Consider the following 23,334-nt stretch of genomic DNA (forward strand, 5'->3'; position numbering starts at 1 on the left):
TAACTCATTGAAAAAGAGAATTGTAGGATGGGGCAAATTATAGGGCAAGTCTTATAGTTTGTCTCAGCAGCTCACTAAGAAATAGGCAAATCAAAGGGCAAGCAGCCCTCACAGGGACAGAGAATTATTGCAGAGGAGAGTGAATCCTGAAACTCAGGGAAGATTCTGAGAAGCTAGAGGAGGGTTATGGGTACAGGGCCAAGGAAGCTCCCTCATTTGCTTGCTGTCGGCCCCACATCTCTCACACACAAAGACAAGTCACATGACTGCAAGGCTAATCATTTATTGATCAGGTAGAAGTAGTTCTCAGCATGGTCAAGTTCTGGGCATGGCAAAAAGAGTGGGAAATTTGGGTAAAACCTTGATTCTTGGTGAGTTGAGGAGTCTTCCTAGACAATTAGGGAAGATCTGGAGGATGCAGAGATAATGCCTTCACATGCGATAGTGATGGAAATCAGGTCACAGAACTTGTCACAAGATGTCATGGGGATCACGGAGGGAAGATCCTGGAGCCCAGGTGAGGAAGTATTCACTGTCACTCAGCTACATAAGCCGATGAGAAAGAAAACACAGAAATTTACTAAGCACTTATGGATTGAACAGAAGACAAAGAGAACTTCTATTAGACAGAAAAATTGTGAAGACACAGATATCAACCTGCGTTCTAATCTATGTTATTTTCCAGAATAGTGCGAAGGAGGACATCGAGTAAGTGACTTTTTTTCTTATTGTTGCTTCCATCTTAACCTTCCCTCAACTGAATGGAAGCAATAAAGGAACCTAGGCTCATTTCTGCCATGTTCAGCATTTGAAGTTTTGAAGAATCTTTGATAAATTGAAAAATAATATCTAAAGCCATAGCTACCTTTGATGAATTGCTGACTTTGTGCAAGCTATAGTTGCTAAGACTTTCAGATACGTTGTCTGGATGAAGCCTCACAATAAATCTGAGGCAGGAAGCAGATGAGGAAACTCAGAGTCTATTTTCCAGATCAGAAGACAACTGGAAGGTGAGACAGTTCTATTCTCAGATTAGAAGTTAAGGCTGTGCAGAGATCAAAGGAAGCCATTTTTACCATAAATTGGAGGGTGAGATGGCCTTCTGGGCTTGGAAGACAGACCACAAACACAGAATGTATTTGAGTGTCATACTCACACCCTATTACTCTTTTCCCATTTAAAACTTTAAGTCTTAATGATTGTTAGCACATTCTCAATCATTTAGCCCTTTTCACCAGCGTTATTATCCACACAGGAAATCTGTACGTAGACATCATTGTTTCCCTTTTAATTGCTTAGATCATTTGCTCAGAAGCTCATGGTAGGAGTGGGTCCTGAACCCAGGTCCTCCAACTCCAAATTTCAAGCTCTCTCCACAAGCTGCCTTACAAAATTATTTCTATTGTAATCTTTAGACATAAACCCCTAATGCTTTTGGAAGGCACTGATCCCTGGGCCACCCCCTCACCACCAGAAATCACCCACCTCTAAGCCTGGGCCACTCCGTTCCCTCGGAGCTGGAAACAGCGATCTGTAGAGGCAAAGCAGAGCACATTCAAACCAACTGCTGTTTATTTCCCAGAGAGAAACCAAATGATTCTCCAGGTTAGGACAAAGGGGACTGATTGGAGGTATCACCTTCTGTTGGATTTCTCCTTTCAGTAACATGGGAATTTAGGAAGAGAAAACCAGAGATAGGCGAACTTACCGATTTTGGTCAGGTCAATTATGTTTTCCTTAACAATTCCTCGTTTTTGGACAATTTTCACAAACTCTTCCTTGATTTCTGGACTCACATCTGGTTCTCGGGCTGTAGGAAGAGTGACAGTAACTACTGTGTCCTGTATATTTGTCACTGAGGCTCATGAGGGGCGTGGGGCTCCAGGTGGATGGGAGGATGGATGCCACTGATTGGGTGCTTGGGCAGAGTCTTGGGGATGGGATATAACCTGTCTTGAATTTGACATCTTTAGAATCTCCTTCTGGCATGATGAGAGATTTCATCATCTTCCCATCACTGAGCCTGAGGGGTTACCAAAGGTGAATATCTGTCTTCAGAGGAGGAGAGACATTCCAGGATAAGATTGGGATGACCACTTTGTCTCCAGGCTTCCTTCCTTCCCCTCTCTCCCCACCCCAAGATGAGTGCTAACATGAAAATACTCTACCATAGAACTCAAACAGTTGGAATGGTCTGTCCTTGTCGAAATTCACGAGATAAAGAATAATATGTTCATCATTTTCAAATTCACTTATGCGAAATACATTGTATCCATCATCTGTGGAGGAAAAAGAACACAGTTCAGAACTTCTTTGGTCCATGGGAAGCAAGTAAAACTCTTTACTTATTCTCTCCCGCAAACTAAATTCAAGTGCATATCCTGAAATAGATAGAGAGTGATATAGCTAATGCCTTCCATTTCCATCTCCCTTGGCTTCCTGAGGTGACTTCTAAGGGATGCTGGTAGGTTGACTAGTATGCTAGAAAAATTCAGCTGCAGTGGTAACTCACCCTGTGTCACGCTCCCTTAGACTCAGCTACCTCTCTTGGCCATCTCTGCCAACTGTGTGCCTCTGTCCTCTCTATAAGCCCCTCTGGCATTATATATCCAGGGCAATATCCTGAGCAGTGTGCTGTGGGAACGACTACCAGGTGTCATCAGAAAGTGGGCAGGAATGAGAAACTGTTCTGCCAGTTTATTCTTTTTTTTTTTTTTTTGCCAGTTTTCTTTTGTTGCAGGAGGTACATATGACCAAATTGGCTTCTTTATCTGATGATATTATGTGTGAGGCATTAGCTTTTATGCACAGGGATCTCCCAAATTCAGGATACTAGCTATTGGATGGCCTCCATTACATTGACTAAATAAGCACTGATCAGTAGTTGAGCAAGATCTTGAAGATATTGTAGTTTAGTTGCAGTTGAAAGTAGAATTTAGGAAGACTTGTTTTGTATACTTACAGTTCAGACTATATACACCATCCTCTTCTGTTTTGTCAAAAACCATAGGAAATTCAGTACACTCTCCATTTACCCTGTAAAGCAGAATGAGGTGATACCATGGAGCTATTGATGTGGCTGGCCCCCTCACACTCTACCTGTAATTTGAGTTTCTTATTCCACTTAACTGTTTAACATTTTGTTGTGCAATTTTCAAAGAGCTTCTATTTCTATCATTGCACTTTATTTGATACTTTGAGAATGAGTCAACTACCTCTATCCCTATTGCTTTACCATTACGTCTCAGTATCACTGTTATTACAGCTACTTGTCTTGATAACTGGCTGAGTGCTCACCATGTGCCAGCCTCTCAGATAAATACACATTACCTCACTTGGTCCTCACAAAAAACCATGAGAGAGAATTATTATCATCCTCTTTTACGCAGAGGAAAATTGGGGGTGGAAAGAGATGAGTTTTCTTGGTCACTCAACCAGTAAGAGAGATTCAAGAGCTAGATAGGCTGTTGATTACACATCCTATGCTCTTAATCTATGCTATTAGGCCACACTATTGAAGATTCTGATACCCTTTACCCCTTACCTCCTCCACTCTCATTTAAATTTATTCTTTCCAGCAACCCTTATCTCTGAATCTAGAAAAGCCCCAGGTTCATCAAGCCCTAGATCAGTGCCAGATGAGGGACTCTCATTTTGGATACAGGCCCAGAATGTAGGTGTACGTGTGTGTGTGTGTAGAGGTCCAAGACCATACTGAGGCTTCTGTTTTTCCTTCCCCAAGTTAAAAAGGCTGCACTTACTTTGTCTGATATTCAGCATACAGAGAAGAGTTGTCCAAGGCACGGATGACGTCCACAAAAACCCTCATGCTACCATTTTCTTCTATCTTTTCCTTGACGTCTGAAGCCAAGAAAATGGAATACCACTCTCCTGAAATCTGCAATAAATAAATAAAATGATTGGGTAAGCAAAGAGGAGAGGGGATCCCACATGAACATTGGTCTTCTTGAATTCAGTGCTGTGGACCAGGTCTTATAATGGTGATGTAAAGATGAAATTAGAACTCAGGTCAGTTGACAGCACATCTAGGGCTCTTTCCACTGTCCCTCGAGTGAGAATGGAGGTCCCCAAGTGTTGTCATTCTTTAACATGGTACAATTGCTCTTAGTTCAAGGTCTGCAGCAACTCCTTTTGCGTCATATGTCCTGCCCTCCGGCAGGGCCACCTTGCTTCAGAATCCTCCGAACCGCCCCCCACAGTCAGAAGTCACTCTGCTCTACCGACTTTACCTTTGAAATATCGAAGTTTCTTATCGCAACATCACTGTTTTCTTCCTGCTGGGCACAGACAAGAATCAGCCCCAGGCACAGCAACAGCAGCTTCATCCTGGCCGGGGACAGCACTGACTCCTCTATAGTCACCGGGAGTGAGTCTTTCCCTGATGGTGGCTCCACTCCCCAGCTCCTCTCTCTTTATATCCATTCTGGGTTTAGATTTTTGTCCCTGGGGCACCACCTTTCCTCCTCCCACTCCAGGAAGTGGTCCGTGATTCCCTGGTGTGAGGCCAGGGAATCTTCCTGCTCTTTTGAAACTTGGCAGTCTCATATCTTTTAGATGTACTTAGTGACTTTCAATTTCTGAAAACACATACTCAAAAAAAAAATAGTGGATGCTGGAAAGGGCTGCCTTTTGGAAGTAGATTTAACTGTTGACCTAGCTTGGAATCAGAAAGCCAATGATGTGTGGCAAGAAAGGAGTATAACTGGGAAATGGAATGTGTGGGGAATCTATGTCCCAACGCTCACATCATGTACAGAATTAGGTGAGTTACTCCACTTTCACTAGCCTCAGAAACAAAGAAACTGTCTCTACCAAACATAATAGTACCTATCACAAAGCACTAAAATAGGATCGATTAAAATAGCTTTGAAGAAAATAATGTCTTTAAAGTATGGTGTCTGATATTCAGTACATTTTAACTCCTTTTCTGTATTCTCTGAACTCAACCCCTGCAGCCTTTCCTTCCCCCACAATGAATGAACAACTGTTCAATCACTATGTGTACCTCACTATACCATAGGCCCCATAAGAGAAATGGAGAAGTACAAGATGTCATCCCTTCCTTCAAGCAACTTGCCATGAAGGTGGAGAAATGTTTCATATACTCAACAGAAACTTAGTTCTACAAGCATATGAAATAATCCACCTGAGTGGGACCAAGACCAGATCACTGTAGGTCAGAAAGGGGGTGATGCTAGGGAGGTGGCATCATGTAGAAAGTGCTTAAGAACACAGGCTTTGGAGTCATGTAGACCTGGGCTTCATTCCTATCTCCGCCGTTTTGAAGCCATGAGGACCGATTTAGCCTCTCTGAGTCTTCACTTCCTCTTAATGGGGGAAGATCCGCCTATAGATTGCTGTAGGGATTCAATGGGATGATGTGCGTAGAACCCTCAGCATGGTGTCTGGCACACACTGGGCTGGTGGGATCAGAGTATCATTCCTGGAGAAGGTGGGAGTTGGGGAATGTCTTGAAAGTTAGGGAGGGTATGGAGATATGGAGAATGTGTGGGAAGAGGATTCCGGGTGAGAGGAAACATATGAGTTAAGCTCCTATGCTCCGAGCTGGGGCTTGTTTAAAGCCACGGCTTATTTCTGCCTTGTGCTAATGGCCCCCTCCTGCAGTCCCCACAACAGAAAGAGGCTAGTGTCATGGGAGGATCTGTGCACAAGGCAGTGAACATAGGAACTGTGGAATTCTATCTGTGACCTGCTCTAAAGAGTCATCCTAGCCCCTGGGTGATCATTCCTAGTTCATATTCAACCGGCAGCTAGTCTCCGGTATTTTGAGACCTATAGAACTTTAACCATCATGGGCTGGCTGTAGGTTTTCCTGCCCCTGAGATGGAGGAACTGATAAATGGTGGCAAAGACCATACTTTATTCCCTCTATTTGATTCTTTCTGAGAATAGATGGCAGCCTATGAGCAACCAGGTTTTCAAAATGAACCCTGCTCTTCCTGGGGTATGATGCTGAGGAGAGAGTCAGCTACCATTACTGCACACACCATGTCTAGCCAATTCTACCACCATGGCTAACTCTGCACTCTTAGATCATAGCGCCACATTGTAACTTTCTGCTTCTGGTGGAGATATTTTTCTTGTTCACCCTTGTACCTACTATAGCACCTGATATATAGGCTCACCTTTGGAATGATCATACACAAAAGCCTCTCTTAAAAGCACTAGGGATTCTTGTTAATAGAAGGAACCTTATAGAAAATCCTGTTGTAAATAGAAATATTACTCTTGGGTAGTGACCTCCTAACATATATTACTGGGTCACAGGAGTAGAAAGAGAGCATAGAACTGAAGGCTATGGTCAGAAACCTATGTTGTGGATGATCTTATCTACTAAGATCTGGGTTGACCATTCCCCACTCTGATTATTCACTTCCATTTCAAATCTACCACAGTTTTGGTGATCAGTGTGAATATCGCCAGGACAGCCTGTAAACACTGAGACAGTAAGGTCAAGCTTGCAAAAATACCCAAGAGGTGTGATGTGGTTCAGTGAGGGACTTGATGAAAGAAAACCCAGGCAAAAATAAAAGCTGAACGAATATTAAATCAATCAGGAGTGATGCTTGGTTTTACCTTAGGATTGCTGTAAACAATACTCTTGTACTGCATTTAAATGTTTTTGGTAGGATCTATGGATTAATGATCTGAAAACACTCTCACAACTTGTAGATGATCAATAAATATCACAGGTGAATGAATTATCCACTTTTATATTGAGGAGGATGGGAAGAGGTAGAGATGGGAAAAGATGACACAAAAATAAAATAAAATAAAAAGTAACCACTGATCTTAGCTTCTCCCAGATGATGGTATATGTACGTGGAATAAGGATTCAATGAATGAAAGTTCTCTTGGCCACTCATCAATGAGGAAAAGGTCTATTGTGTAATGCAAGATATCCAAGTACAGCATTTGACTGTAGAGTAATTTTGTCTGTGGTGTAGTACGTTGCTTTAGGAGATGATGCTACTGAGAGATTTTTGAAAAATAATGATTTAATCTAATTCACCTACCATTATTAAATGCCTACTCTATACTAGGCCTTCATCAGGCACTTTGAGGGCTGAATAAATAAGAAAGACAGGGTCTGTGTCCTCAAGAAACTCCTGGCCAATGTGAGGATGATTTGAAAACAATCTGATTATATGGTAGAGAGTAAAAAAAAAAATATTATATAGGGAAGCAGAGAAGCCAATAATAATGAAGAAGAGGAATAAGAGGAGAAAAAAATAAAACGTGATTTGGTTCCATTATAGCCTGACCACCCAATTCCAGGTATGGAACCAGTATTTTTTCCCTCCAGATGAGCAGAGCTTTCCCTACAGAACACAAGTTGTAATAGTCTCTGGTCCAGTGGAGAGGGAAAGGGAGGGTCTTCTGGGAAGTAAAGGTTTTGTGGAGAAAGGGTGAGAGTTGGGTTGTTCTGCGAGTCTGTGGGCCCCAAGAGAACAGACTCCTTCCTTTCTGTAAGGGGACAAACAGCACTTCTGGTGAGCCAGTCTGTCAGAACAACAGTCGCATTTGGACCGAGTGCACACCCCGTCCTCTGGTGTTGCCCTGAAGAAGCAGCCTTCGGATCTTCTCTTTTCATGGAACCAACTGAGTATGGTCTTGATTCTTGTTAAGAGCAGCCGGTCATCTCAGGGCTGAGCTGTCCAGGTCCCAAATATCTACCAATCTTTCTAGAACAGAGAGCTAATATTCAATCATCTTCCTGCATTTCAAATGTGGCATTGACACCTGAATCCAAACTGCTATATTACAGTCAAGTCGCATCAGCTACTTTTACGTATAAGGCCCTTAAGGCTTCAACAAACTTAGAAACAATCTGGCAATCAAAGGAAGAAGGTCTTGTTGAAAGTCATGTTTGTTCAAGCAAGAGATTGTGCCAGAATCCACTTACCAAGGCAAATAGTTATAATGGAGATGCATTTTGCAACAGTACAAATGTCATTAGTCCAGGGGACAGATAGATAAAAACAATATTTTGATCTTAGAAATAGAGTCAGAACTCAGTGGGTATTAGACAAGTGCTCTACAAATATTATATTATTTTGTTTAATCCATTATCCTATTTTACAGAGATATTAACTAAGACTCAGGGAAGTTTAAACTTACCAAGATCACCCAGCCAGTAAGTGGGAGAACCCATATTTGAACCCAAGACTGTCTGATCCCAGAACACTTACTCTTACTGACTCAACCACACAGGTCGAGGCTTGATGTTTCTGACATAAAGGGCAGATGGAACAGGAACAAGTAGTGCTTTAGACCCTCAGAGTTGTCTGCCTGGTAGTTTCTACTGAAGAAGCTGGATGTAGATTTCTCCAAAATGTGGCCCTATGGGTGTAGCTGCAAGAGTCTGATCAACTGAAGGGCAAGTAACAACTGTCTCTTGGTCAACAAATATTTGATGGGTGAGTGGATGGATGGATGGCCTGGGGAGTGTAGCTCTTCTAATAAGGAAATAGGAGATGCATCCATACCAAAATCAAAACTATGCCCCTACCTTCATGACTTCAAGTAAAGTACCTGGTCAACAGCCGCATTAAGACTTCTTCATCCAACACCAAATATAGGGCATTTTATAAGTGACCCAAGAGAAGGGTGACAGTCTGCCAGGTAGTTGAGAAAGGCCTGGCCTAAATCATGACTCAGTGTATGGGGAAGGGGCTGATGGAGTTCTTATATGACCAGATAACAGTCTGTTTATAATCACGCAACTTGATTGAAACTAACTGGCTGACTGGAAATGGACTTAGTGACCTTGTCTTCACTCACACTTGATTAATTGGAAAATTCACTCATTGAGAAAGCCAGTGGGAACATTCAAACCATGTTATAGAATATCAATGCATAGTCAATGCTAAGAAGAGGAAGAAATACAAGCTCGTTTGGTTCATGTGCCAGAGTGGAAGGACACCTTGGTCCCCAGCATCCAAGATGAGCGTGTATTTTGCTGGTACTGACTCAAAGCCAGTTCTAAAATGTCAAGTCCCTTGACCAGTGAAAGGTTCCTTGGAGCTAACAACATCCTATCTGTGTCAGCTGGGCCCTCTGGAAAGCAGGTGTCAAGACAGATTTAGGAGTGAAAAAGTTTATTGGGGAGTAGCACTTGAAAGGAAAAAGGGAGAAGCAGGACTAGGCAAGGGATGTCACCAGACCATGAGGTAGATCTGACAAAGTCTCCCTCAGCCCAGCGGGGAGCTCTGGAGCGTGGTAGAGGAGTCCCGTGTTAGACAGAAATGGATAATCCCTTTTACTGCAGTCTTGCTCAGTTGTTGGCTGCAGCCACCCCAAGAAGACCTGTATCTCAGCTCAAGATTTGAGGCAAATCTGAATGAGTTAACAGCAGAGGCTGCCAGCTAACCACAACTCCTAACATCTGGGCATGAGTCCTTTCTTGAAGGCAGAATCTGAGCAATACATCTCTGTGTCTGACACACCATCCGAATACCCAGAAATAGGTGGTCTCCTCAAAAGAGGTCCAGAGTTCTCTTCCCACATGGAGTTGGGGCAGTGATGGAAGCAACCTTTTCCCTCTTTTCTAGTTTGACATTTCTATCACAACATGAGGGTTCCCTGCAGGTAAGAAAACCAAGAATCTCTGTGATTGCTGTCTCCATTTCCACTCATTAAAATTTAGCAAGTACTTACATGTGGCCCCACGTTACCCAGAAGGCCATCTAGGACTCTCTCAGTAGGACATCATTTAGGACCGATTTATTCAGATGATGCTGACACCACCAGGCTTGGGGAGGGGGAAGACAGTTTGGACAGTGGGAATAATAATCATGTCTTGGATCGTTGATCCTGGGGGAAGGAGCCTCAAAGATAAAAATCATCCATGTTACAATTTTGCCACAGGCTGGATCTAATTTGAAAACTAATAAAATCTGCTTCATACCATGAATGTGGGGATTTGATGAAATTATTTAGTTATAGAGCTTGGTACTGTGCCTGGCACATAGTAAATGGTCAATTAATGGAAGTTCATCATACTCCTTTATTCATTCCACAAATAGTCATCCCTGGCTCACTATCCAAGCACTGAGTGCACATCGTTGATCAAAATAGCTCCAACCCCTGTCCTCACTGGGATTCTACAGTGGCCTGTTTCCATTTAATCTTCACATTCTGCATCCCAAAGGGTCAAGAGAATGACACGAGCTAAAAGACCAAACAAGGTGCCTCTCCTTTACTTGTAGCCTCTACAAAAACCCCTAATTTCTTCCTTTTGGGCTGCAGTCCCTGCTGGAAAGCCCTCCCTTCTCTGCCTGTTCAAATATTACTTTTCCTCCAAGGCCCAGCCCAAGAATCCCCGTCCTTTGATTCCCCCAGAGCTCACCCTCTCATCCTTTGTGTGTCCCCACAGCCCCTAGAGCTTTCCTGTCACCACACAGCAGGCAGCCACCTACTGGGTCATGCCAATGTCAAAATACTATTCTCAACGAGTTAAAAACACATGGCTCTCACACAACTATGTAGTGAGCATGTGTCAAACATTTGATTAACTCCTTATTGAAGGAGGCAGCTGGTTCAAAGGAGAATATGAAAAGCTGATGTATATATTGTCAGTGAAAGAAAAAAATACTGGAATAAATTTGATAAGTTAGAAACAAAGTGGTTAATGTCTTGAAGGGCAATAAATCACAACCTTTGTGGTTACCTTCTCAATTGGACAGAGATCATTTATACGCTCACCAGAGAAAAATAATTTGCACCTTCTCAGTTTTTTATTAATTAATCCCTAACTTCAGAGGCTGGCCTCTAAACAACAGTAAATAGTAAGTGAAACATTGTCACATTTGCCAGGAGAACCAGATGACCCTAGGAGGGCTTATCAGATAGTGCTCTTGTGTGACTTTGAAAGGACACGTGGTCATCTTTTTAGCTTTTTTCAAATTTTGGATAATTTTTTCTTAAAGAAATTCATTTAATTAATTAATTAATTTATTTATTTATTTTTGAGGAAGATTAGGTCTGAGCTAACATCTGCCACCAATCCTCTTTTTTTTTTTTTTGCTGAGGAAGACTGACCCTGAGCTAACATATGTGCCCATCTTCCTCTACTTTATATGTGGGACACCCACCACAGCATGGCTTGCCAAGCAGTGCCATGGCCACACCCGGGATCTGAAACGGTGAACCCAGGACCGCCGAAGTGGAATGTGTGAACTTAACCACTGCACCACAGGGCCAGTCCCTGGATAATTTTCAAAAATGCTAGTTTCTATGGTTGCACATACTTCGGAAAAGTAGCAGTTACTTTGGAGTCAGGAAAACCTGGGTTTGAATTGTGATGCCACACTTAACCTCTGTGAGCCTCGGTTTCCTCAAAGAGTTGTTGCAAAGATAACGCAAAAAGTTTTAGAAAGTGCTGGAATGCAATAGGTTCCCAATAAATATTAGATCTTTCACTCTCTTCCTCTCCTCTTGTGAAGATAAAGGCCATGTTCCATATTTCTTGTCCCCGCCCCCCCCCAGGCCCCCGGCCCTGGCCAGGTTCTAATAGAATACCTGAGCACTGTGTGGTAGGTTTTCAATAAATCCTCTCTGATGGTTTTATGGATGTCTTGTCTGCGACTTAGGCAAGTTCCTTCCCATCTCTGGGCCTCAATTTATCCATTGATGGAAATGAGAAGATTCAGTGGTTCTTAACTATGGCAGCACCAGTCCTGGGGAGGTTTTGGAGTTGGGGGAGGGGTGCAGCATCCTTGGTTTGTACAGGGACTGGAGTGTACTGACGTTTGGTGTCCAGCATCCGGGGATGACAACCCTTCTACAGTGCCCAGGCCAGTCCCCCACAAGGTGGCACTGTTTCATCCAACACATCAACAGCGCCCCCACTGGGAAACACTGAATGGTCTCTACAGGGCTTCACCAATTTCACCTCTGACAACAAATTCCTGCTTCTCTGGTGATTTTTCCTGAGGGCTGGAAGATCACAGCTGCACTACAAAGGCCTGTTTTGCTCAAAGAAAAGTATGTTTTGTTTCCAAACATTTCAGTAATTTTCCAGATTATTCTGTGCCTGAAACACAGCTTCATGTTGTCGGCCCTTTCTAGTCTGAGGAATAGTTCTTGCATTTTGCTGCTGCCAGCCGCACTGAACTGATCTATTTTCTGGGGAAAGAGATTGCTCCAGGGCACCCTTATTGGGAACTGACTGGTCTTTGCTGAGTGGCCACACCTGATACAGAGAATAGCAGGGAAGTTGAAGACAAGGTCCTGCCATCAGGAGGCAAAAAACAAGCCTATGACACAGGTAAGCCCAAAGTTCCAGGAGAAAGCTGGAGGCCTGCTAGCTGTATTCTGAGTGAGTTCCTTCCAAAAACCTTCTCTTCTCTTCCTTCCTTTGCTCACGGTCCTGCATCAGGCAATTGTCTTGGTATCTCCCTCCCCTGGACGCTCAGCTCCAAGGGGAAAGCCACTGGGTCCCGTTCACCTCTGTCTTCTGTTTCCTCCTGGGCTTAGCACACAGCAGGCACTAAGTTTATACACTCTTAAAACCAAATGTCATTTTCCTATCAATTCACCCTTTTCCCTGGCATCCTGAAAAGAAGGAAATTCTGTAAGTCAACGAACAAAATACGTTTTCTTCTGGAAAAATAGAGTCTTCATAAGACCACTGAGATTCTTTTAGTAAAAACTAGCAAAGCAGGAAAACGAAGTAGCCACTAGGTGGTGGAAGAGGACAGATTTAATTTTCCTGTGGAAGCACTAAAGAGAAAATAGGGTCTAGCTGTACTCGCTTAGGCAGTTGCTTGTTGTGATGTGTTGATAAGAATCAGGTTAACACAGTTGAACGGTTAAAATCTACTAATCAGCTTAAATTATTCTTTTTCAGGAAATATTTTTTCAAGTTTAATTAATTCAGTGAGGTGGGGCAATTTTGTTAGTTTCTGAGCTTTCTTCAACTTAGAAACTTACAGCAAACACACTGGATCATATTCAGGGGACACTTGCAGAGAACACGGTACATATTGAGTTGAACCACAAAAAATTGCCATTTTACAGGGCAAAAAAATAACTGAATATTGGCAGTTTCATTTGGTTCAACCGAGTAGTAGTGATGCTACTGGTGACATTAATGATTTTCTTTTTCTGATATGTGATTATTGATCTTACATGATAGAATTTTAAAACATAATTTAATCACTAATGTGAGAAACTTTAAAAAATGCGTTAAAATGCTTAAAACTGGACTATTAAGGTTGCCTATATGAATCTGGCAATAACTGGAACTTCTTGGGTTTTACCCTGCTTAATTCACTTAATCTACATTAATTCAGAACTTGTTTTCTGTTATAAGTTTGAGAGTCAATTTTCTGGGTTGATCTGTTTTGATGTCAGCATTTAGAATGCAAAACAAATTGAAATAATTTTTTTTTAAGATTTTATTTTTCCTTTTTCTCCCAAAGCCCCATGGTTCATAGTTGTGTATTTTTAGTTGTAGGTCTTTCTAGTTGTGGCATGTGGGATACCACCTCAGCATGGCTTGACGGACGAGAAGTGCCATGTCCGCACCCAGGATTTGAACCGGCGAAATCATGGGCCAGCGAAGCAGAGCGCGCAGACTTAACCACTCAGCCACGGGGCCGACCCCTGAAATAGTTTTTAAATAGCATATATGGAAGAGATTTTTTTTTTTTGAAGATTGGCACCTGAGCTAACAACTGTTGCCAGTCTTTTCTTTTTTTTTTCCTGCTGTTTTCTCCCCAAATCCCCCCAGTACATAGTTGCATATTTTACTTGTACTTCTAGTTGTGGCATATGGGATGCCGTCTCAGCGTGACCTGATGCGTGTGCCATGTCGGTGCCCAGGATCTGAACCTGAAAACCCTGGGCCGCCGAAGCAGAGCGTGCGAACTTAACCACTCAGCCACGGGGTCGGCCCCGGAACAGATTTTTAAAAATATTTGCTTTAAAAATCTACCACTTTCTTCAATACATGATTTACAAACCTAGTATCGTTCATTTTGTTTACTATAAAACAGGTATGTAAACAGTATTGTACAATGAGAAATACCAATCTGTGTGATATTCCTTGTTACATGACTGTCGTGTTCAGCTTAACTGCGTGCGGTCTAGTCCAAACACTCGTGTTTTGGAGAGTGTTCTTTATTCAATGGAATTTTAATTTAGCATATAGCAAAATGAAGGAGAGAGGGGACAGGTCAGATACTGATGAACATTCAAGTAAACTGAGGACTGAGAAAATGTCCGCTTGATTTAGTCTCCTGAAGGTAACAGTCGGCCTTAGAAGGACCTGTTCCTATGGGGCTACAGGGGCAGCAGCCTCTCCACGATCTCTGTAACTGTCCATGTTTGCACCTGTTCCAGCTCATCCCACAGATGAAAGGGGAGGAATTCATACCCCCATTTTCTATCAGCAGCTTGGGACGCAGATGAAGCTGGTGGAAGCTGGCAAAGAGGCAGACTGAGGGTGCAGTGCTTGGCTGAGAGGACCAGAGGCCAGAAGTGCAGTAAGGTGCGTTGTCGCCCCCTACTGGCCAGCCGGAGGGTCAAGCTGCATCGCACAGCCACCCTGCTGCCGCTGGAGCGGCATCTTCCTGCTTCCTTTCTTCCTCTGTGCATGGTGAGAAGGTTTCTGCGGTCAGGAGCAATAAATGTTTGCTTACTTTTGTCTTAAATATAATTTGCAACTATTAGCTGAAGAGTCTCAGCAGAGCATAGAACTAGTACATATTATAGACTGCTTTAAAAATTGGACAGCCTGTTATTTTGCAAATTTGAGAAATTAACAATGGCTTTTGGCTCTAGTCTTCATCTTGTTGATTTCCATTCCAAAGTGCAACCTATTTTCTACACAGCTTCCAGAGCTAACTTACAAAAATGGAAATGAGATCACTTCAGTCCACTGCTCAGTCTCCAATGACGGGTCAGCCCTGATGGCCTAACAGTTAAAGTTTGGTGCTCTCTGCTTTGATGGCCTGGGTTCAGTTCTGGATGCAGAACCACACCACTTGTCTGTTAGTAGCCATGCTGTGGCAGCAGCTCACATAGAAGAGCCAGAGGAATTTACAACTGTACACAAATGTGTACTGGTGATTGTGGGGAGAGGAGGAAAATGGGCAATGGATGTGAGCTCAGGGCGAATCTTCCCGTGCAAAAGAAAAAAAAAAATGAATCTCTGCTCTGGAGTCCGGATTTCACCATTCATTCCAATGAACTGCTTCTTTGAAAAAAAATCTCCACTGTGTTCCCATCGCTCCTAGAAAACCACGTGAACTCTTTCTGGTGTTGATGTCTCCAAGCCTCACCTCATGTCCTAGCCTGCTCCCTCTTTCACTGCCCTTTGTGATGTCCCCTGTGATGGGAATCATCACAGCCACCTCGCCTGGTGTGTGTTGTGGAGAAAGAAGTGTAACAGGCAGACAGTGCTCAGGATTCCTCTCGTTTTCCTGTTTTACTGGCTACACGGACCGGCTTCTGTGAGCCTCAGTTTCCAGGCACCCATGTGGGAGTGGGATCTCTGCATCACTCCCCTCTCGCCCTTCTGTGGGTGTGGTAGAGGCTGTTGTTGGTCAGCAGGGCCAGGAGTCGGAAAGCAGAGCCAAACAGGGCTGGTGAGGGTAGCGAGAGCAGGGACAAGCTGGAGTCTGCTGGGCACCTCTGCATGTCTCTGTCCATCCCCACATCTCACTACAGTGACCTTCAGAGAGTAACGGCCATTGCTTTACTTCTGCCTTCCAAACTTCATCCAAGCTCCTCTCATGGCCAACTCTAACTGGAACTGTACAGGGAGAATGATGCTGGGAAATATAGTTCCCAGTTTAGGCAAGTTGACAGAACACAAGCCACCTATGTGGTCAAGAAGCCCAGTCTTAGGAGAAGAGACCAGAAGGACAAGAATGTGCCGACCACATGAAGCATCTAGGCAAGAGCATTCAGACCAAGGGAACCGTGTGTACAAAGGCTTAGCTTATGTGGAGAATAGAAAACAGAGCAGGGTGGGCTGGATCATAGGGAGAGAGGGGGAGGATGGTGTGAAATAAAGCTAAGCTATAAATAGGGAATGGCCAGATCATTGTGGGCTCCATATGGCAAGGGGTTTGGATTTTATCTGAAGTGCAAGTCATTGAAGGGTTTTAAGCAGGGAAGTGACATGAGCAGATCTGAGTTTTCAAAAGGTCACACCGGCTCCTGTGAGCTGGAACCGCTTGTGGTGGGGCGAGAGAAGAGGCAGTAGAGAACACCCTGCACATAGATGTTTATGTGTGAGCGTGGGTTTCTGTAACCCAGCTTCCTGGAAGGGGATCTCTCGGTCAGGAGGTAAGCACGTTTTCCCCTAGGCAACTCGCTTCGGTATCACCTCCTTGAAGAACCTTCTATGACCCTGCCGTCTAGCTATGCCGACCCCTGTTCTTACTTCGTGGCACCTATTTATTTTCTTCTTAGCACGGAAATGATGTATAAGATCTTGTGTTTATTTACTTTTTATCATCTGTCTTTCCCATGAAGGCAGGACCCTGACTTATTCCCTATTATACTTACTGCCTAGGACAGAACCTGGCATAGTAGACAGACAGTGAATGAAGATTTATTGGATAGGTAATTGCTCTCCAATATGCCTGAACTAGTTTATACTTTCAGCAACAACACATGAAAATCTGGTTTCCAAATTCCTCAACCAAAAAGGATGTTACTACTCTTTTGTTGGGATAATGGGCAAAGAAATGATATTTTGATATTTTGTCATTTATGTACATTTTACAATTAAAACTGCAATGAAATATCTCTACATACTAACCAGAATGGCAAAAAATAAACAAACAAAAAACCTGAAAACAGCAAATATTGGAAGAATGTTAAACAACCAGAATTCTCATACATTGTTGTTGGAATGTACACTGATACAATGGACATATATGCTGGTGAATGAAAAAATCCAAAAGCAAGGAGCATCCCACTTAAATTTGAGGACACTGGAGAAAAAGAAAAGAGCCTAAGACTTACAAAGAAAAAAATAGGTCACGTACAACATCAGAATGGATTTCTTCACAGGAACCCTGGAAGCTAGAAAATGGTGGAGAAATATCTTCAAATTTCTGAGAGAAAATGATTTTCAATCTAGAGTTCTACCTCCAGCCAAGCTATCAATCAAGTGTGGGAGCAGAATAAAGACAGTTTCCCATATGAAGAGTTGAACAATTTTGCTTCCTTGTATCCTTTATCAGGAAGTTTCTGGAGGAAGAGATTCATAAAATGAGGAAGGAAACAAAGCAAAAGAAAGATGTGGAAATGGGATGATACGTAAGAGAGAAGCAAAGGGAACTCCTAGGATGATGGGAAGGGAGATTCCAAAAGAAAGCAGGAAAGTTGGCACAAGAGGAGACGGGGAAGAGCCCCAGGAATGTGTGGCTCCAGATTTAAAAGGAGAAGGAGAAGTGAAAAAAAAAAAAAAGAGAGAGAGAAAGAGGAGGAAGAAATAATTAAAAGGCAATTTATACCTCTACCCACTACTTAATGAAGAAGGGAGAGGTACATAAGGAAAATAAACTATAAAGCAATAAGGAGCTCTAAGGAAAGTGGAAGTTTTTAGAAGAAAAGATATGAATAACATTACACTATGAGGCTCCAGTGTAAATCACATCAAAAGGGGCCGAATGATGGAAAGCCTTCAGTGCAGGCACGGGTCGTGGGAAGTCTGCATGCCCAGCCGATGCTCATGTTCTTCACGCACGTGGGTGCACTGGAGGTGGCCCTGGACGAGCTGCAGGCTCTGGGGATGCCCTCTTGTGAGTGTCCACTGGTGGCACAAAGCCCACAGTCCCACAGCACACCTGGCTCTCTGGTAGCTGACTCTCTCCTGGGGCAGTCTTGCACTAGGCCATCAACATGCTCCACGCTCAGCTCTGGCTGCAGAATCGGGGCACCAGGCCCGTGGATCCTGATTCCTAGGCTGCAGGGATCAATCAGTAAACTGACAGACAAATTAGTTGCATAGGGCTGGGTGTGTGCATGTGCATCTGAGCAGGGCCAGTTTCCTGGGAGTGCCACCTGTGTAGTCACACAGAGCCCAGGACTCAGAAGGACCCATGCTTGGTTTAATGCTTTGCTGTCATCATCTTGAAATTCTTAATAATTTTATTTGTAAAGTTATGTTTTGTTAGTGAAGTCTGATGGGACAACAGAGCATGTGCACGAGCACAGGTTGTCCACGCCATATGTGTGTCTGCCATTCCTTGCCGTCCCATTTGCACAGAACATTCACAATGTCCCATGAACACAGAATTGCAGTGAACCCACAATGTGCAGGAATTCAGTGAGTCTCAAAAAAGGCCAGTGTGTTACACCTACAACTGAATAAATGGGGGTGCTCACAGGACCAAGAGGCCGTGCTTTCTGTGTGAACCGGAAACTCACTACCAACTCAGAAAGAAGGCAATGGTGTTGTGAGAAACACACACGATCAAGGAGCCGGGTCACATCCTTCTTCACTAGAGTGACTTCCCTGCAATTACTTACGCTGAAAATTATGACAAAGAAGGAAAGGAAAAGACAGAGCAACACGTAGTTCCCTTTCCTCTCAGGCCTTATTTACCCATCAGGAATCTGGAGGGAGAGTGTTGGTAGAATGTGCCAATTTAAGAAGTAAAATGAAAAGTGAGTTAGTTTTGTGTAGCATCTCTACTGTACTGGTAAATGAAATACACACGCACATGTGAATTACCAAACACAACTTTAATTTTGGTCATTCTACAGATGGGGTAAATGCTGTTATATTGCATTGAAAGCTGGCATTGCCCAATATAAAGATGAAAAGTAAAACTCATGCGAATAATGTAAATTTTCCTTTAATTAGAATGGCATTAAGTAGAAAAGACACCAAGAAGACCACAGAAGGGAAAAGAATTTATATTTCTGTACCTTTTGGGGCACCTTTTTCCTGCTTTTTGACCAAGGATTCCCACATTTTCGTTTTGCACAGGGCCCCACAAATTACATAGCCAGGCTTGCTTCTGAGGTCCACTTCCTTCGTTATTTTTCATTTGCATATTTTTGCTTCCTCCTCCCTCCCTCTTTTGTCTTGATTACGTTAACCAGTGGTTGTATAATTATTTTTTAACTTTTTACAAAAAATGAGGATTTTTATTTATATATTAGTTCTACTGCCTTTCTGTCCTATACAGCACTAATATCTGCTTTTATCTTTATTATTTCCTTTCTTCTTTCTTTTGTTTTACCGTGATGTTTTTACGGGATTTTTGAGCTGAGAATTTAGTTCATTTCTTTATTTTCTCCCATTCTAACTGACATGCCCTAGAGCCTAACTTCTGACTCCCTCATCCAAGGCCAGTGGCAGAAAACAGCTGCAGCAAAGGCCAGGCCCTGGGAAGGTGCAGTTGAGGCTGGTGGCCGCTAGGCGGAGACAAAGCACTCGCGAGTGAGCCCACTATTTGATTCTGGCGCGACTGGAACCCCGCTCTGATTGCTTCATGCGCCTTCCACGTCGAGATAGCCGTCCACTCTCTCTTCTTTGTCCATCTCTCTCTACCCGGCCCTCATGTAGCCCTGGCAGCAGGCCAGAGGGGCAGTTAGAAAACCTCTGCAGGCTCCGCGAGGAAAATGGAGACCCTGAATAGAAAGTGAAGGGGCGACCTTGCCCAACTCAAGAGGAGGGGCAAACTGACCACCAAGAGCAGGAGAGCTGGAGCCCTGCGGAGGGCCCGGGCTTGCGCTGAGCTGTCGGAGAGTGATGGCAGAAGCGGGGGGGGAGTGGGGGGGGGGTGTGGGGGGGGGGGGGGGGGGGGGGTGGGGGGGGGGGGGGGGGGGGGGGGGGGGGGGGGGGGGGGGGGGGGGGGGGTGTGGGGGGGGGGGGGGGGGGGGGGGGGGGGGGGGGGGGGGGGGGGGGGGGGGGGGGGGGGGGGGGGGGGGGGGGGGGGGGGGGTGGGGGGGGGTGTCCGAGTGTGTCTGTTCGTGCACACGCGTTCCTCTGTCTCTTGCAAGGAGAGTGAGTGGCTCTAAGACCGAGCACTTAGCGGCAGGCTTGTGGGAAGGTGACCTTGTCCTGGACACCTAAGGAGATGAAGGCGTCCAGGGCTTGGCACCGGTGCTCCCTGGAGCTAGGACGGGGCAGCTAGCATCCGGGTCAAAGAAGAAATCACAAGAAAATTATAAAATATTCAGGTCAGTTAAATGACAATGAAGATACACTATCCCAAAATTTGTGGGAAGGAGCTAATGCAGTGTTTAGAAGAAAATCTGTAGTTTTAAATACTTTCTTTTTATGAAAGAACAAAGGTCTAAAATCAGGAAAGGAAATGATAACGCTTCAGGCCAGCCTCTGAAGTGTTCTTTGTGTGTGAGTGTGGCAGTAGTGTGAGGGTAGAGGAGCCGTGCAGGATGTGGAGAAGTAGGATTTTCCCTACTCAAGAGGGGAAGAACCAAGGTTTCTAACTCAGGGATAGAGAACAATGTGGGGGGCATAGCTTTAATGTATGTACCACAACTTGGACAGCAGCTCCCTAACCCTATAGGGTGTCATCCCTAAGCTGGTGCCTTAGCTGAGTCTTAAAGAGGCCATTCCAAAATTCTATCAGGATGGCAGCCTCCAGGTGATACGGCATATGGTAAGACCAGTGGATTTCATGATCATATGCCCATTGTCACACATCCGTCACTATGAAATGGGCACATTGGGCTGAGGCAAGGATCCTAAATTAGGTGCTCAGCAAGCTCTCCATTAGTGGTGCAGCCAGAGTCGCTGCAGACACAGATGACAAACCCACATCTAGGTTCGTTGTCAATTCTGGTAAGGACAAATCACTGCCTCTTCCAGGGTGGCAAGTGCCCATTATGATCAACGTGCCACAAGTGCCTGGCTGATCTCTTGGAGGATGTTACCACATAGAGGCTTACAGTCAGTCTTGCTGCTAAAGGTTCAGGCATTCAACAGCAACATGAGCTAGGTCAGCCTTGTGAGAGGGAGACCATACTGTTGGGCCCTTCATGTAACACTGTAACACCTCCCCCGTCATCATGGTCTCTCAATTCATGAGCCCACTGCACAAGCACTGTAGTGGGAAACGCAGAGCCTGCCTGGCGTTTACTAGTTGAATTGTCTTGTACATCTGGTTGTTGAGTGCATCTTTTGCAGAGGAGTCTTTCTGAGACACAAAGATTTGCAGTCTGTGCACAGTCCCATTCACCTGCCTCTTACTCAGAATTCCTTGTCTACAATACACAAATTTTGCTCCTTGAAGGTCTCGGGCCAACCAGCCAAGCCATTTGCCACTGCTCAGGGGTCCTTGTAGAGCCTTATCTCAGACCACCTCTCACTTCCTCAGAAGTGGATGACCTGGTGCACTGATACAGGCCTTCACTGCTATTGTTCAAAAATCCTTTCTCAAACACGTGGCCAGACTTTTCCCCAAAAATATGTGTGAATTTTTAAGCTGAATGGGGTGGGAGTCTGAAGAGCTATGCTGAAAACTTCTGAATGGAAAGGAAACCCTCCCACAGTTTTTCAGGGTCGAGGAAACAAAGACCTGCCACATTTTCTACTGAGTGCCCAGGAGGGCCACATCCTAGAAAAGAAGCAATCAGGAGGTAAAATAAATCTTATCAAACAACCCAACACTAAATCAGCTTGGCTGAGGTGATCCTGTCTACTTTAAAAAGAAAGACAGAGAACTCTTCCTGGTGAAAGATGCCATCAACTTGAATCTCTGTGGTGCATTCATCATGATGGCAAACACATAATAAAAAATTAATTGACATACAAAGTTCTCAGTACCACTGGCTTATAATCAAAGGACAACAAAATAGAAGAACAGACAAAAGAGAAGGATGAAAAATTTCAATAGTGGGGCCGGCCATGTGGCCAAGTGGTTAAATTCACATGCTCTGCTTCAGTGGCCTGGGTTTTTGCTGGTTTGGATCCTGGGTATGAACCTAGCACTGCTCATCAAGCTATGCTGAGGCAGCATCCCACACAGCACAACCAGAGGCACTCACAACTAGAATATACAACTATGTACTTGGAGGCTTTGTGGAGAAGAAGGAGAAGAAAAAAGTTAGGCAACAAATGTTAGCTCAGGGCTAATCTTTTAAAAAAAAAAAAAAGCTTTCTCTTTCCAGCTAAAAACACACCTAGGGATGAAGATTAAGAACAGATGAGAATACTTGTTTGTGTTTAATTATATGAAGAAGGCTATTTTTAGCATTAATATTTCTATGAGTGTTCTTTTTGTTTTCTCTCAAGGGACCCTCCCTGAAGAGCAAGACGTTCTTTGAAAAAAGTTGGGGAAATAAGAGAAGTTCTTGAAAAGTTTCGTTACTTCTACCACTCCTTCCACCATAATCTCATTTTACAAGTCCTAACATTGGCCAAAACACCTATTTCTACTCCCATCCTTCACCCTTGATGGAAGGAAGCCATAGGGCTTCATGGTGTCTTCCTTGATCACAGGGAAGGCTTTCATCTGTGTGGTGATGCAGAAGTCAACCTTGGCACGGGTGAGGAGCATACCTGTCTTATGTAAACCTGGAGAAGAGTGATTGTGGACACGGGTTCATTTTCAAGGAATAAGTTTTAGGAAAGAGGATACGGAAACTAATTATCTTGAAACCATACCTACTTCTGTTTCCACGTACCTCCAGGAAATCCTGTTTGAAGATCCTTGACCCAGCCTAACTTTCCATTCCATGTTCTAATCTATAGCCAATCCTAGCCAGGATTTCTGACCTCAAGATTTGCCTCACTTCTTATCTTAAGACTTCATCTAAGGGCTTCATCTGTTTGCATTCTGCTGCAATTATGATTCATTTTTTTTTTTTTAAAGATTTTATTTTTTCCTTTTTCTCCCCAAAGCCCCCCGGTACATAGTTGTATATTCTTTGTTGTGGGTCCTTCTAGTTGTGGCATGTGGGACGCTGCCTCAGCATGGTTTGATGAGCAGTGTCATGTCCGCGCCCAGGATTCGAACCAACGAAACACTGGGCCGCCTGCAGTGGAGCGCGCGAACTTAACCGCTCAGCCACGGGGCCAGCCCCAATTATGATTCATTTTTGTCCTCTGGTTTCTTGTACTGTAGTGGGTTGAATTGTGGCCCCCCAAAAGATATGTCCATGTCCAAACGCCTGGTAAGTGTGAGTGTTACTTTATGTGGAAAAAAAAAATCTTTGCAGATATAAGTAAGGGTCTTGAGATGAGATCACCAAGGATTTCCCAGGTGGGTCCTAAATCCAATGACAAGCACCGTTATAAGTGACAGAAGAGGAGAAGACAGATACAGAGGAGAAGGCCATATGAAGATA

The 23,334-nt window shown here is 43.9% G+C and overlaps 1 protein-coding gene across 1 annotated transcript; it reads right to left on the reverse strand.

Moving 5' to 3' along the window:
* Positions 1-263: 263 nt before the first annotated feature.
* On the reverse strand, positions 264-4,407 carry LOC100034197 (Equ c1). Its single transcript, NM_001082497.2, is given in 7 exon segments — positions 264-543; positions 1,486-1,531; positions 1,709-1,810; positions 2,169-2,279; positions 2,963-3,036; positions 3,762-3,898; positions 4,251-4,407. Coding segments are annotated over 6 exon segments (564 nt in total). The 5' UTR covers positions 4,347-4,407; the 3' UTR covers positions 264-543; positions 1,486-1,487.
* Between the last annotated feature and the right edge of the window lie 18,927 nt (positions 4,408-23,334).

This window comes from Equus caballus, chromosome 25 (assembly GCF_041296265.1).
Source record: "Equus caballus isolate H_3958 breed thoroughbred chromosome 25, TB-T2T, whole genome shotgun sequence".
NCBI classification, from domain to species: Eukaryota; Metazoa; Chordata; class Mammalia; order Perissodactyla; family Equidae; genus Equus; species Equus caballus.